Raw genomic sequence first — 13,093 nt, 5'->3', positions numbered from 1 at the left:
GATGTCATGCTTGGTAAGGTGGAGGGTCGACGAAAGAGGGGGAGGCCTTCAGGAAGATGGATTGATACAGTGGCTGCGATGATGGGCTCGAGTATAGCATGGATTGTGGGGCTGGCGCGGAATCGGGCAGTGTTTCGTTCTGCTGTGCGTTGGGTCGCTATGAGTCGGAAATAACTCGACGGCACTTAACAACAACAACAACATATATATATATATATATATAATTTTTTATTTTTTGGTTATATATTTGAGTACCTTGAAATTCCTTTGGCTGTATATCTAAAAGTGTAATTGCTAGGTCACATAGTGGTTGTTAAACTTTATAAGAAATAACTAAATTATTCTCTGAAGAGGCTGTAGCATTTCACACACTCACCAACACTATATGAGAAGACAGTTAGTTCTTACTGATTGGTACTCAGCTGGATTAAACTCACTGCCATTGAGTCAGTTCCATTGTTGATGAGGTTGCCTAAAATTCTTTCCATCATTGTGGAAAATGGTGAAAATGAATTAATAAATAAAAATATGTAAATTAAAATTATCAGTGAACCATGTCATGTCATTAGGTATCTATCAATATGAAATATTTCAATATTAATGATAAGATTGTCTATCAAAAATTAATTTTTTCCTCATAAAGGACATTTAAATACTAAGGACACTAGTATATATATAATGTGGCATACATTTTAATTATGTAGTATACTTGTATCATATCTAAGAATTACATCTTTAATTCTTTTACACTTAAAATTGTTGCTTTTATGTTACAGGTATTAACAGTGTATGCTTTGATGAGGAATCAAAACATATAATGGCGATGAAATCTTTAGAGGGAGAAGTTGTACCTTTTAAAAATAAAGTTCTCCTATCAAATAATGTGGAGGTAAACAATTATTTTTCACATGTCAAAATAAAAACAATTACGTGAACTTTATATCAAAAATAACTTAAGCAGTTTGGAGTAAAGTTAATTAATTCAGGCCCTTAAAGGCACTCATCTCTTACCTTATATTGTGACACTTTTTTTTTTTTTTACCACAAATTTTAATTTCTGTTGAAGCATATTATGCATTCTCATCAGTACACATATATATAACTTAGTTTGATTATAAGGCCAACATTTAAAAGTACAAACTAGATGGGATTTCATGTTGTTACCAGAGGTCAATTGGCTACAAAAAAGGTTTTTTTGCTAACCAAAACAGAGGGGAAAAACGCACATACAAAGTTAATATAACCAGAACCTCCATCCCTACAAAACTCAGGGAAAGAAAATTAAATGGACAAACAAAACCCACCAAACTAAGACCAACAATACAAACCAACACAGTAATCTAAGGATAGAACTATGTAATTGTCACCTTAGTGTCAAAAAAAAAAAAAAAAAAAAAGGATTAACATAAGGAAAATATATATTCTCTACAGAGCATATTTAGATTGATTACACTAAAATAATGCCATTAGAATTTCATCATAGGTTTTAAACCAGGACAATACTGCTCTTTTATTTTCTTCATTTAGAATTACAACCTAATGACTATTGGTCATAAGTATGATAGTTGTTACAAACACTGTTTATTTTGATCATAGTGTTTTAATATTAAAAAGAATATGGAAGAATTAAAATATAAAAAGAATATATCTTTGGAAGACAGCATGTAATAATGAAATAGTTTTGGCTTTGGAGTCAAAGGGACTTAGATTTTAATCTTAGCTTCACATTTTATTGTTGTTGTTGTGTGCCATTGAGTCAAACCCGACTCATAGTGACCCCTCCTCATTTTATAAGCTGTATGAATTAAAGCCTCAGTTTTCTCATCTTTAAAATGGAATCTTAATGTCTGTTGCAAAATATTCTATTTGCAAATTAAAGAAGATAACTAGTATGATTTAGGTGAACACTTGAATCTAGAGCATTTTTAGGGAAACTGTTGATTAATTGGTTCTAAAGAACTGGAAGTAAACTAACTAAAGGCCTATTGCAGATACATAGTGCAAGCTGCAGCAGTAGGCTGTATCACATTGAATTGAAATTTTCAGTTTCCAAAATTATCTTCCTAACACAAGTCATGGGCCATGTCTTATTATGTATGTATGTGTAAGGCCTAACATAATGTCCAGTCTTAATTAGGTTTCAACATTTCATTGGATGTTGAATACATAATCAGGTAATTGTAAGCATAGAAGGTTTATTCTAGCTCCTGTGTTTGGTGAAGAATTTTTTTTTTAATTCCTTTTTGGTAATTTTGTTGGGAGCAGATGAACAGAGGGAGAAAGAGGTTAAGTTTCAGTAACTGGCCTAGAGCAGTTTTGCCCCCACAGGGAAGGCTGGAACTCTGCAAGCCCTTGTGATGATTAGCTGAATAGATAGATGTCTCTGTTGCCTCACTCTGAAAGCCAGATTCTCACTCTTTAATAGCTTTTGAGCACAGGTTCATGCTATTTTTAATACTGGAAAATGCTTTACAGATGAATAAGAAAGCTAGGTCTGAGAGTTAATTTATAATAAATAATGATGAAACATTTATTTTAAGATTTTACTTTTGCCCTGATATTTTTATTTTAAATGATACAGTTTTATAAAGTCATTTTGTAATGATTTATATATATTCATTATCATTATTTATCAGTGGTCATTATTATTTTAGCTTTAATTAACTTTTAATATTTTAACTATAATCAAATACTTGGAAGAATGTATTGTTTTGATTTTGAAACAAAATTAGTTTTGCTTAAAGAGTTATATAGCCCTCAAATAATACAGTTCATTCTGATGAAGCAATTCCTTTCTGAATATGAGGTTACCAGTATAGCATGAGTCATGGGGCTTAGTCACTTTAGTTTATTGGCCCAAATTTCTAGTTTGATTTATCATAATGATAAGATGAATGGGTTACTTTTAAAATGTTTATATGTGTGTGTGTGTGTGTGTATGTGTGTGTATGATAGTGATCGCTAACCACAAATTTGTGAGTTTCCGTATATACCATTTTCAAAAGAGATGAATATATTGTTCTTGTTATTTACATCATTTATTAATAAAATAGTTGCATGTCTTGTAATACATTTTGGGAGTGTGGGAGTCAATAAGGAAGTATAATAATCATCTGTCCTGAGACAAAAGGACAGACAATAAATAGCTTGTGTATTTGTTTTATGACTTATAGATTATTTTATAATTTTATTTTCAGATTTGGTTAAATGATTTATCATTGGAAATGAAAGAAACTTTGAAACAGTTGTTGAAAGAATGTGTGACTGCTGGGAGAAGTTCTCAAGGTGCAATTGACCCATCTCTGTTCCCTTCACAGGTAAGAGGGCTTATGTATTGAATATATAGGTTGCCATGGTGTCATGGGATGATCCCTGACCTAAGAATTAGGAGGCTCAATCTACTAGTATCTTTGTTCTCCCTTTATCTATCAGTTAACATGTACATAATGCTGAGCTTCTAGGTCTTAGTTCCTTAAGTGTAAAATGTAGGCATTGAACTGCATGATGGTAAAGTTCTCTTCTAGCACCATTAGTTTGCCATAATTTAGATGTTTTCAAGCAGAAGGCATGCTGAGATCTAAGCAACAAAAGTCAGTGATGAATGGGATGAGGAGGGAAGATTCAAGTGTGTAGTAGCTTCCTAGTTCTAGGTGAATAGTCTATTATGATGAAGAGGCATAGGACCTAAATGCTACCTCTACATCTTCCATCTGAAAGGTTTGAACTTGCAAAACCTTATCAGGGTATTAGCCTAGTTCTGACATATAGTCATAAAACTGAACTGTAATATTGGCAGAGAAGCTGAGAAGTAGGCCATATAGTGGGTTGTAAGGTTTGATGTAACTCAGTGTTAATAGACACTCATGCCTGGAACATTGCTTACTAGATACATATTTATTTTATTGGTGGTTGGGACTAACCCTATGTGATCATGTAAGTCATCAGCAACTTTACTTCTTAGGGGCAGTGGGAAGTAGGCATTCAGATGTTTATGTTTTCTCATAGGACAGTATAGCCAACAGTTTTCAAAGATTTATGTTTCAAATTGAAAAATTTAGTTGCTTTGGCAACAGGTTTCTAATACTGGTTCTCCTAAAGTATGAGAAATTAAATAGAAACCTTGGAACTCTTTAGATTCTTATCTGTTTTATCATCCATGTATTTTGCATATTTTAGCATTTAGAGTCAAACTAAAATGTGTTTTAAAAAATCTGAAGTTCTTAGAGAAAAATAAAAGTAATCATCACTGAGTAATCAATGCCTTTTTAAAGTCAAAGTTAACTTGCTTTATTACCTCTGAAAATGTTTATTAATACTTTGCCAGCTTCACAGGTAAGGAGGCTTAGGTATAGGAATATATAGGTAAAAGTTGACTTAGAATAAAAGACACTATGTAAAAAAAAGCAAACAAACAAACATCAAAGCAAGAATTGCATAATAATTGGGCTGCGGTGGTAGTAATTCTATCAAGTGGTTTACTGGTAGGATGCTGAAGAAAACTACCAGGTTTCAACCAAAATTTGCCTCTGAGCTCTTGAGCCGTCAAGTTAAATATGAGCTATTAAAAATATGAATATTTCATTATCTAGCAAAATGAGGAATTTGAGTCTATTAGCACTTAACACAAAAAATTATTTCGAGAACATTTATATAGAAAGATTGAGTAGAATTAAGTGAGTATAGGAATATGTAGTAAAAGTTATTATGTACTGTTACTTCACTTCTCTAAAAACATTTTTGTAAGGTCCTAGAATAGAGAAGACGACTCCTGGTCTGGGGAGAAGCATTATGGTAAATTGGAAAGAATTTTTCCGACCTCAGTTCACATACTGCTTTTGCCAGTTATTCTGTGAGTGACACTTACTTTTTTTTGACCCCATGTGACAGAATAGAACTGCCTCATAAGAGTTTTTTTTTTTTAATTATTTTATTTTTGTTTTTGTTGAGAATATGTACAGCAGAACATACCAATTCAACAATTTCTACATGTACAGTTCAGTGACTTTGATTACATTCTTCGAGTTGTGTAAACATTCTGATCCTCCTTTTCTGAGTTGTTCCTCCTCCATTAACATAAAATCACTGCCCCCTAAAATAAGGTTCATCTCTAGTATTTTGAGTTGCTGTTGTCGGTGTGATCCGTTAGATTTTGAAAGAGTAAAGAGTACAGTGTTCAAGGCAGACATTCTTTACTAGTTAAGCCAAACTATTATTTGATTTTAAGATATTTTTTGGGATACCGTTTCAGGATATTTTTGGTTTAAGGTTTAAAGATTTTGACAGTTAAGAGGGTATAATGCTGAAATATATTCATATGTAATATAAAATATGCTGTACTTTATTATTTTTATGTTGTTGTTGTTGTTATGTGCTGTCGAGTCAGCCCCGACTCATAGCGACCCCTCCTTGGGTTTCCGAGGCAGTGTCTCTACAGAAGTAGGATTGCCCAACCTTCCTTCCGAGTATTATTTTTATATGTAATATAAAAGTATTCTATATTATACACCTATATTACCAACTTTTATGAAGGTTAAATCATATAATGTATGCAAAGCACCAGTACTGATCATTACATAGTGGCCAAATGATCAGGTATGTCTAGGCCAAAGGGCATATACCCATGACCATATGTAAGGTTGGCAGACAATATTTCTACATACGTATTTGTATGTGTTGTAAGAATGTCCATATAAATAGAACAAACGGGACAAAGTTAGGATAACTTCTTAGCCACAGCTAACCACCGTGAGGGAGCAACTGGTTGGATCTGTGGGCTTGGGACTACGGTCGTAGGAGACATCAAGCTTAATTGGCATAATGTTGTTGTTAGGTGCCGTCAAGTCAACTTCAATTCATAGCGACCCTATGCACAGCAGAATGAAACACTGCCTGGTCTCGTGCCAGCTCTGTGATCCCTTCTATACTTGAGCCCATCACTGCAGCCACTGTGTCAATCCATCTCATTGAGGGGTTTCTCCTCTTTTGTCAACCCTCTACCTTACCAAGCATGACATCCTTTCCAGGGAATGGTCCCTTCTGATAACATGACCAAAATAGTAAGACAAAGTCTGGCCATTCTCGCTTCCAAGGAGCCTTCTGGCTGCAGTTCCTCCAGGACAGATTTGTTAGTTCTTTTAGCAGTCCATGGTACTTTCAGCATTCTTCATCAGCACCACAACTCGAAAGCATCAGTTCTTCTGTCTTCCTTATTCATTGTATAGCTCTCAAATGCATATGAGATGATTGAAAATATCGTGGCTTGTGTCAGGTCTACCCTGGTCCTCAAGTAGACATCTTTGCTTCTCAGCACTTGAAAGAGGTCTTTTGTAGTCGACTTTCCCAGTGCTATACGTGGTCTGATGTCCTGACTACTGCTTCCATTGGAGTTGATTGCAGAAGCAAGCAATGTGAAGTCTTTGACAACTTCAGTTTTCTCTCCATTTATTGTGATGCTGCTTATAGGTCCAGTTGTGAGGATTTTTGTTTTCTTTATATTGAAAAGTAATGCATACTGCAGACTATATTCTTCAGTCTTCATCAGTAAGTGCTTTAAGTCATCCTCACTTTCAGCAATCAGAGTTGCGTCATTAGCATATTGCAGGTTGTTAATGATTCTTCCTCTAATACTAATGCCCACATTCTTCATATAGTCCAGCTTCTTGGATTACTTGCTCAGCATATAGATTGAATAAATATGGGGAAAAGCTACAGCCCTGATGCACTCCCTTGTTGATTTTAAACCATGCAGTGTCCCCTTGTTTTGTTCGAACAATAGCCTCCTGGTCTATGTACAGGTTTCTCATGAGTACAATTAAGTGTTCTGGAATTCTTTTCAATGTTAGCCACAATTTGTTATGATCCAAACAATTGAATGCTTTTGCAGAGTCAATAAAACACAAGTAAACATCCTTCTGGAGTTCTTTGCTTTGAGCCAAGATCCATCTGACATCAGCAATGATATCCCTTGTTCCACATCCTCTTCTGAATCCAGCTTGCACCTCTGGAAGTTCCCTGTCAATATACTGCTGCAACTGTTTTTGAATTATCTTCAGTAAGATTTTACTTGAGTGCTATATTAATGATATTGTTCTATAATTTCCATATTCCGTGGGATCACCTTTCTTTGGAAGGACTACAAATATGGATCTCTTCCAATCAGTCGTCCAGGTAGCTGTCTTCCAAATCTCTTGGCATAACCGAGTGAGTGCCTCCAGTGGGACATCTGTTTGTTGAAACATCTCAATGGGTATTCTGTCAATTCCTGGAGCCTTGTTCTTCACCAATTCCTTCAGTGCAGCTTCGACTTCTTCCTTCAATACTATGGATTCTTGATCATATGCCACCTCCTGAAATGGAAGAAGATCTACCAACTCTTTTTGGTACAATACTCTGTGTATTCCTTCCATCTTCTTTTGAAGCTTTCTGCACCATTCAGTATTTTGCCCATTGAAACTTTCAGTATTGCAACTTGAGGCTTAAAGTTTTTCCTCAGTTCTTTCAGCTTGAGAAATGCTGAGCATGTTCTTCCCTTTTGGTTTTCTAACTGCAAGTCTTTGCACATTTCATTGTAGTAATTGGCTTTGTCTGCTCAAGCTAGTGCCTAAGCATTTGACGCTAACCAGAAGGCTGGCGGTTCAAATCCACCAGTCACTCCTCGGAAGGAAGGTTAGGCAATCTACTTCCATAGAAACCCAAGGAGGGGTCAATCTTGAGTTGGGACCGACTTGTCAGCAGTGAGTTTAGTTTTTTTGGTTTGGTTCAGCTCTTTTATCTGGTCATTTATTCCTTTTGCTTTGGCTACTCTGCACTCAAGGGCAAGCTTCAGAGTCTCTTCTGTCATCCATTTTGGCCTTTTCTTTTCTTCTCATCTTTTTAATGACCTCTTGTTTCTCTATGGATGATGTTCTTGATGTCATCCCACAGTTATTTTGGTTTTAAGTCATTGGTGTTCAGTGCCTCAAATCTATTCTTTAGATGGTCTCTAAATTCAGGAGGGATATATTCAAGATCATATTTTGGCTTTTGTAGGCTTGTTTTAATTGTCTTCAACTTCAAGTTGAACTTGCATATGAGCAGTTGATGTCTGTTCCACAATTAGGTCCTGGCCTGGTTTTGGCTGAAGATAATTGAGCTTCTCCATCACCTCTTGCCACAGATGTAGTCAGTCTGATTCCTCTGTACTCCATCTGGCGAAATCCACATGTATAGCCCCTGTTCATTTGTTGAAAAAAGGTATTTGCAAAGAATAAGTTGTTGGTATTAAAATTCTATCATGAGATCTCCAGTGTTATTTCTGTTACCAAGGCCAAATTTTCCAACTACCAGTGATTCTTCTTTGTCTCCAACTTTTGCATTCCAGTTACCAGTGATAATTAACACATCTTGATTGCACGTTCCATCAATTTCAGACTGCAGAAGTTGGTAAAAATCTTCAATTTCCTCATCTTTGGCTTTGGTGGTTGGTGCATAAATTTGAATAATAGTCGTATTAACTGGTCTTCCTTATAGACCTATGGATATTATCCTATCACTGATAGCATTGTGCTTCAGGACAGATCTTGAAGAAATATTCTTTGCAATGATGAATGCCATGCCATTACTCTTCAAATTGTCATTCCTGGCATTGTAGATCATATGGTTGTCTGATTCAAAATGGACAAAACCAGTCCACTTCAGCTCACTAATGCCTAGCATATCAATCTTTATGCATTCCATTTCATTTTTGACAAATTCCAATTTTCCTAGATTCATACTTCATACATTCCATGTTTTGATTATTAATGGATGTTTGCAACTGTTTCTCCTCAATTTGAGTCATGTTACATCAGCAAATGGAGGTATCGAAAGCTTTATTTTATCCATATCAGTAAGGTTCATTCTACTCTGATATGCCGCTCTTTTCCCAGTCATATTTTGAGAGCCTTCCGACCTAAGTGGCTTGTCCTGTGCTGTATGAGGGTGTTTCCGGCTACTCATATAGTTGCCTAGTATTGTAACAGATACTTTTTCTCTGCTATTTATGAAGTTTTTTTCTGGCCAATTCTTTGAGAAGTGGATGGCCTCTTCCTTTTTCCTAGTCTGTCTCAGTCCTGTGCACCATGTATAACCCTGCTGGCATTTGAAACACCAGTGGCACAGCCTCAAGCCTCACAGCAACATGCCACCACAGTATGACAAACCGACAGACAAGTTTATCTCCCTTAGCTGTTCGAAACCTTTCCACCCTCCCCTTACCTGCATCCCTGCCGCTTGCTAGCTCTGTCATGGATGCCCTGGTTTTCCTTTCCTTTCCCCTCTGCTTTTCCTGCCATTGGGGGTTGGGACCTGGGTCCCTCCCCTTATCTGGATCCCTCTGCCACTTGCTTCCTCTCTCCTGGATGCCCTGGCTTAAAATTGGCATAATATACTACACAAAAACATTGTTCTTTATCTGACTTTGGTGAGTAGTAACTGGGATCTTAAAAGCTTACAAGCAGCTATCTAGATAGAACAATGAATCTTTCCTTGTCCAGTGCAAAGAAGAATAAACAAAACCAAAGATGCATGGAAACAATTAGTCCAAGGGACAAGTGGACCATGTGAACCTTAACCTGTTTGGCATAAGACCAGAGGAACTAGATGGTGCCTGGCTACCACTGCCAACCCCTCAGAAAGGGCCAGTGCAGGAGATCCTGGATATCTTGTGAGAACATTGTGGAGCAAAACTCAAATCATAAAAAAAAGATCAGGTTTACTGGTCTGATATAGTCTGGTGAGACCCCTGAGACTATAACCCCAAGTTACCCTTCAGGCCTGAAATTGAATGCACTCCTGTGGCTTCCAATCAAACAATAGACAGGCATATAGGGTCAACATTTATACTAAGTAGGTACACTCCTTAGAACAATCAATCGTGAGTGAACAGTAGTGCAGTATTTGCACAGGGAGATAGCTCAGGGGGCAGGAATGCATAGGAAAGAAGGACACAGGGAAGATGTAACTATAGGGAGGAAATGGGAAGAGAGCTGTTACATTGTGGGGAATTGCTGTCAATGTCATGAAGCAAAATGTGTATGAATTTTTGTATGGGCAATGAATTTGCTCTGTAAACTTTCACCCAGATCACAATAAAATGTATGTATGCATGTGTATTATATAAGTAAGTAAGTAAATATATATATATATGTATATGTTATGCCTTTCCAGATTCCTGAAGGTACTTGAGAATCAACAAAGACTGTATCTTAACTATTGTTCTGTTCACATTTTATAAAATTGTATAGCAAAGTGTTAAAAATTGGGATTATTAATGTGCATCTACAATGAAAAAGTTCATTACTATTGACTGAAAGGACACATAGCTGAATATTAAGTTTGGATGTAGCAAGTGAACTGTCCTATATGATCTCTGTGAGTTAATATTGACTTGACAGAAGTGGGTTTATTTAATTTAAGAGAAAACTGGAATTTTGGAGGTGTAGACTTCACTGGTACGCTGAGAAATTATTTTGAAATGTTAGAAGATTGTTCTTTTATTAAATAGAATACCATACTTTGGTTTCTGTTCATCCTACTGGTTGATAAGAATCCATGTGTGAGGAAGGTCAGAAGAAGAAAATACAAAGGCCAACAACAAGCTTGGTGACTTTGAGGACCAGATATAGGTGAGGGATATAGGTGAGATGAGTTCTCAGAGGTAGCCTTGAACTACACCACACAATGTTTTTTTCTTCTCAACATTACTCTACTAGTGTTCAAGGTGCTAGTAAGACTTTCAGGTAGAGAGATTCATATACAATTGGAAATTTTGGAGAAGGTATGTTTCATTACATTTTTATAATTGTGTCTAAGGATATTCTCACATACATATTTGTATGTGCTGTAAAAATGTCCATATACATACACTATAGAGTTAACAGAGGACAGAATAAGGATAACTTAGCCATAACCAAGCACCTTGAGAGAGTGAGTCACTGGTCCTGCAGGCTTGGGACCATGGTTTCAGTGTACATCAAGCTCAGTTGGCACAACATAGTACACAAAAACATTGTTCTGTGTACTACTTTGGTGAGTAGCAACTGGAGTCTTCAAAACTTTTGAGTGGCCATCTGAGATGTAACTATTGGTCTCTCCTCATCTGGAGCAAAGAAGAATGAAGAGAATCAAAGGCATATGGAAAAAAAATTAGTCCAAGGGGCCAGTGGACCATGGAAACTTCAGCCTACATGACCATGAGACCAAAAGAACTAGATGATGCCTGGCTACCAAATGCAGCCATTCCCAAAGCGAACAAAATTGGAGATCCTGGATAGAGTGGGAAAAAAAATGTGGAACAAAATTCAAAAAAATAGAAAAAACAAAAACAAGATTACAGGTTGGATAGACACTGGTGAAAACCCTGAAACTATGGCCCAAGTCACCCTTTGAGCCTGGAATGGGACTCAGTCCCATGGCCTAATTCACAGCCAAACAATAGACCACAGCAGGGAGATGCACTGCTTAGAACAGTCAACCATGGGTGATCAGAAGGGCAGCATTTGTACAGGGAGAAAGCTAGGCAACTAGGAAGGCATAGATAAGAAGGACACAGGGAAGGGGTAGCCACAGGTAGGAAGTGGGAGGATAGCTGTTAATATCTTGGGAATTGTAATTGATATCGTGACGCAAAATGTACATGAACTGTTGAATGTAAAATGAATCTGCTTTGTAAAATTGCACCTAAGTCACAATAAAAAGTTAAAAAAAAATTAAAAGTAAAAAATTAATGTCTAAGTAAATTCACCTTTCTGAAAATAAATTTCCTTTTTTTTCAATAGGTACTGTGTTTGGCAGAACAGATTAAATTCACTGAAGATGTAGAAAATGCTATCAAAGATCATAGTCTTCATCAGATGGAAACACAACTGGTGAATAAATTAGAGCATTACACTAACATTGATACAAGTTTTGAGGATCCAGGAAATACTGGTATGAAAAAATGTCCCCCCTCTGTTTTCTTTTGAGTTATTTGAACATTATTTTAGTATTCTATCTTATCTATTGTGTTTTTGACTGTATAGTTTTATGTATGTGTATGTATTTTTTGTGGTTATTCTAGGAATTACAATATACATACTTAACTTTTGATATTTTACTTCGAATAAAATACTTCACCACTTTAAGTGGATGTGGAAATCTTATCACTGTAGACATTTCTTTGTCTTCCTCTTTTTATGTTGCAATTGTCAGTTATATTGAGAACTCCATGAGATATATACTTAGTCTTTAAACCATCACACGTATTTTAAATACCTTAAATGGAGGAAAATAGCCTATTATCCACATGTGGTTTCCCTTCCTTCATTTCTCATGTTCCAAGGTTCCTTTTTGTATAATTTTTCTTCTGTCTGAAGAACTTAATTTGGCCTTTTTTTTTTTTTTTAAATTTCTGTTGTGATTTGGGTGAAAGTTTATAGAACAAATTCATTTTCCACACAGCAGTTTATACACATTTTGTTTCATGACATTGACTGCAATTCCCTACAACGTAACAGCTTTCTTCCCTCTCATTCCCTGTAGTTACTACTTCCCTGTGTCCTTCTTTTCCATGCATTCCTGCCCCCTGAGCTATCTCCCTGTGCAAATACTGGCCTTCTGTTCCCCCATGATTGCTCATTATATGGAATGTATCTTCCTGATGTAAATGCTCACCTTATATGCCTGTCTATTGTTTGGCTGGAATCCAAGGGAGTGAGTCCAATTCCAGACCTGAAGGGTGACCATAGTCTTGGGGGTGTCACCAGGCTGTATCAGATCAGTAAACCTGTTATAATTTGTGTTTGTTTTAAGAGGTTTGTTGACTATGAATTCTCAGATTTCGTTCATCATGTTGTTGTTGTTATGTGCCCTTGAGTCAGCCCCAAGCCGACAAGCTGAACAGAGAGGGGGAAATAATTAAGGGGAAAAAAAAAAAACCAGAGCATCAGGGACCTGAGGGATGCTGTGAAAATGTATAATGTCCATGTCATAAGAGTCCCAGAAAGAAGAGAGCAGAACTCTTTCTGTGACTATGCCTTTGTCCTGGGCCAATTGAGGGGAACACAGAGAGGAAAAAACAACTGTGGTTTGCCTTATT

General features: G+C 36.4%; 1 protein-coding gene across 1 annotated transcript in view; it reads left to right on the top strand.

Annotated features, from left to right (window-relative positions):
• Window positions 1-13,093, top strand: part of DYNC2H1 (dynein cytoplasmic 2 heavy chain 1) — a 505,271-nt gene that overhangs the window by 77,468 nt on the left and 414,710 nt on the right. The window contains exons 29-31 of the mRNA XM_007946035.1: window positions 777-889; window positions 3,198-3,317; window positions 11,796-11,946. Coding sequence (XP_007944226.1) covers window positions 777-889; window positions 3,198-3,317; window positions 11,796-11,946 — 384 coding nt within the window. The remainder of the gene's footprint in view (window positions 1-776; window positions 890-3,197; window positions 3,318-11,795; window positions 11,947-13,093) is intronic.

The sequence above is a fragment of the Orycteropus afer genome, unplaced genomic scaffold (assembly GCF_000298275.1).
Source record: "Orycteropus afer afer isolate SDZICR_OR568_19922 unplaced genomic scaffold, OryAfe1.0 scaffold00147, whole genome shotgun sequence".
NCBI classification, from domain to species: Eukaryota; Metazoa; Chordata; class Mammalia; order Tubulidentata; family Orycteropodidae; genus Orycteropus; species Orycteropus afer.
The sequence above is the reverse complement of the archived record's forward strand: the minus strand, read 5'-3'. Positions and strand labels throughout refer to the sequence as shown.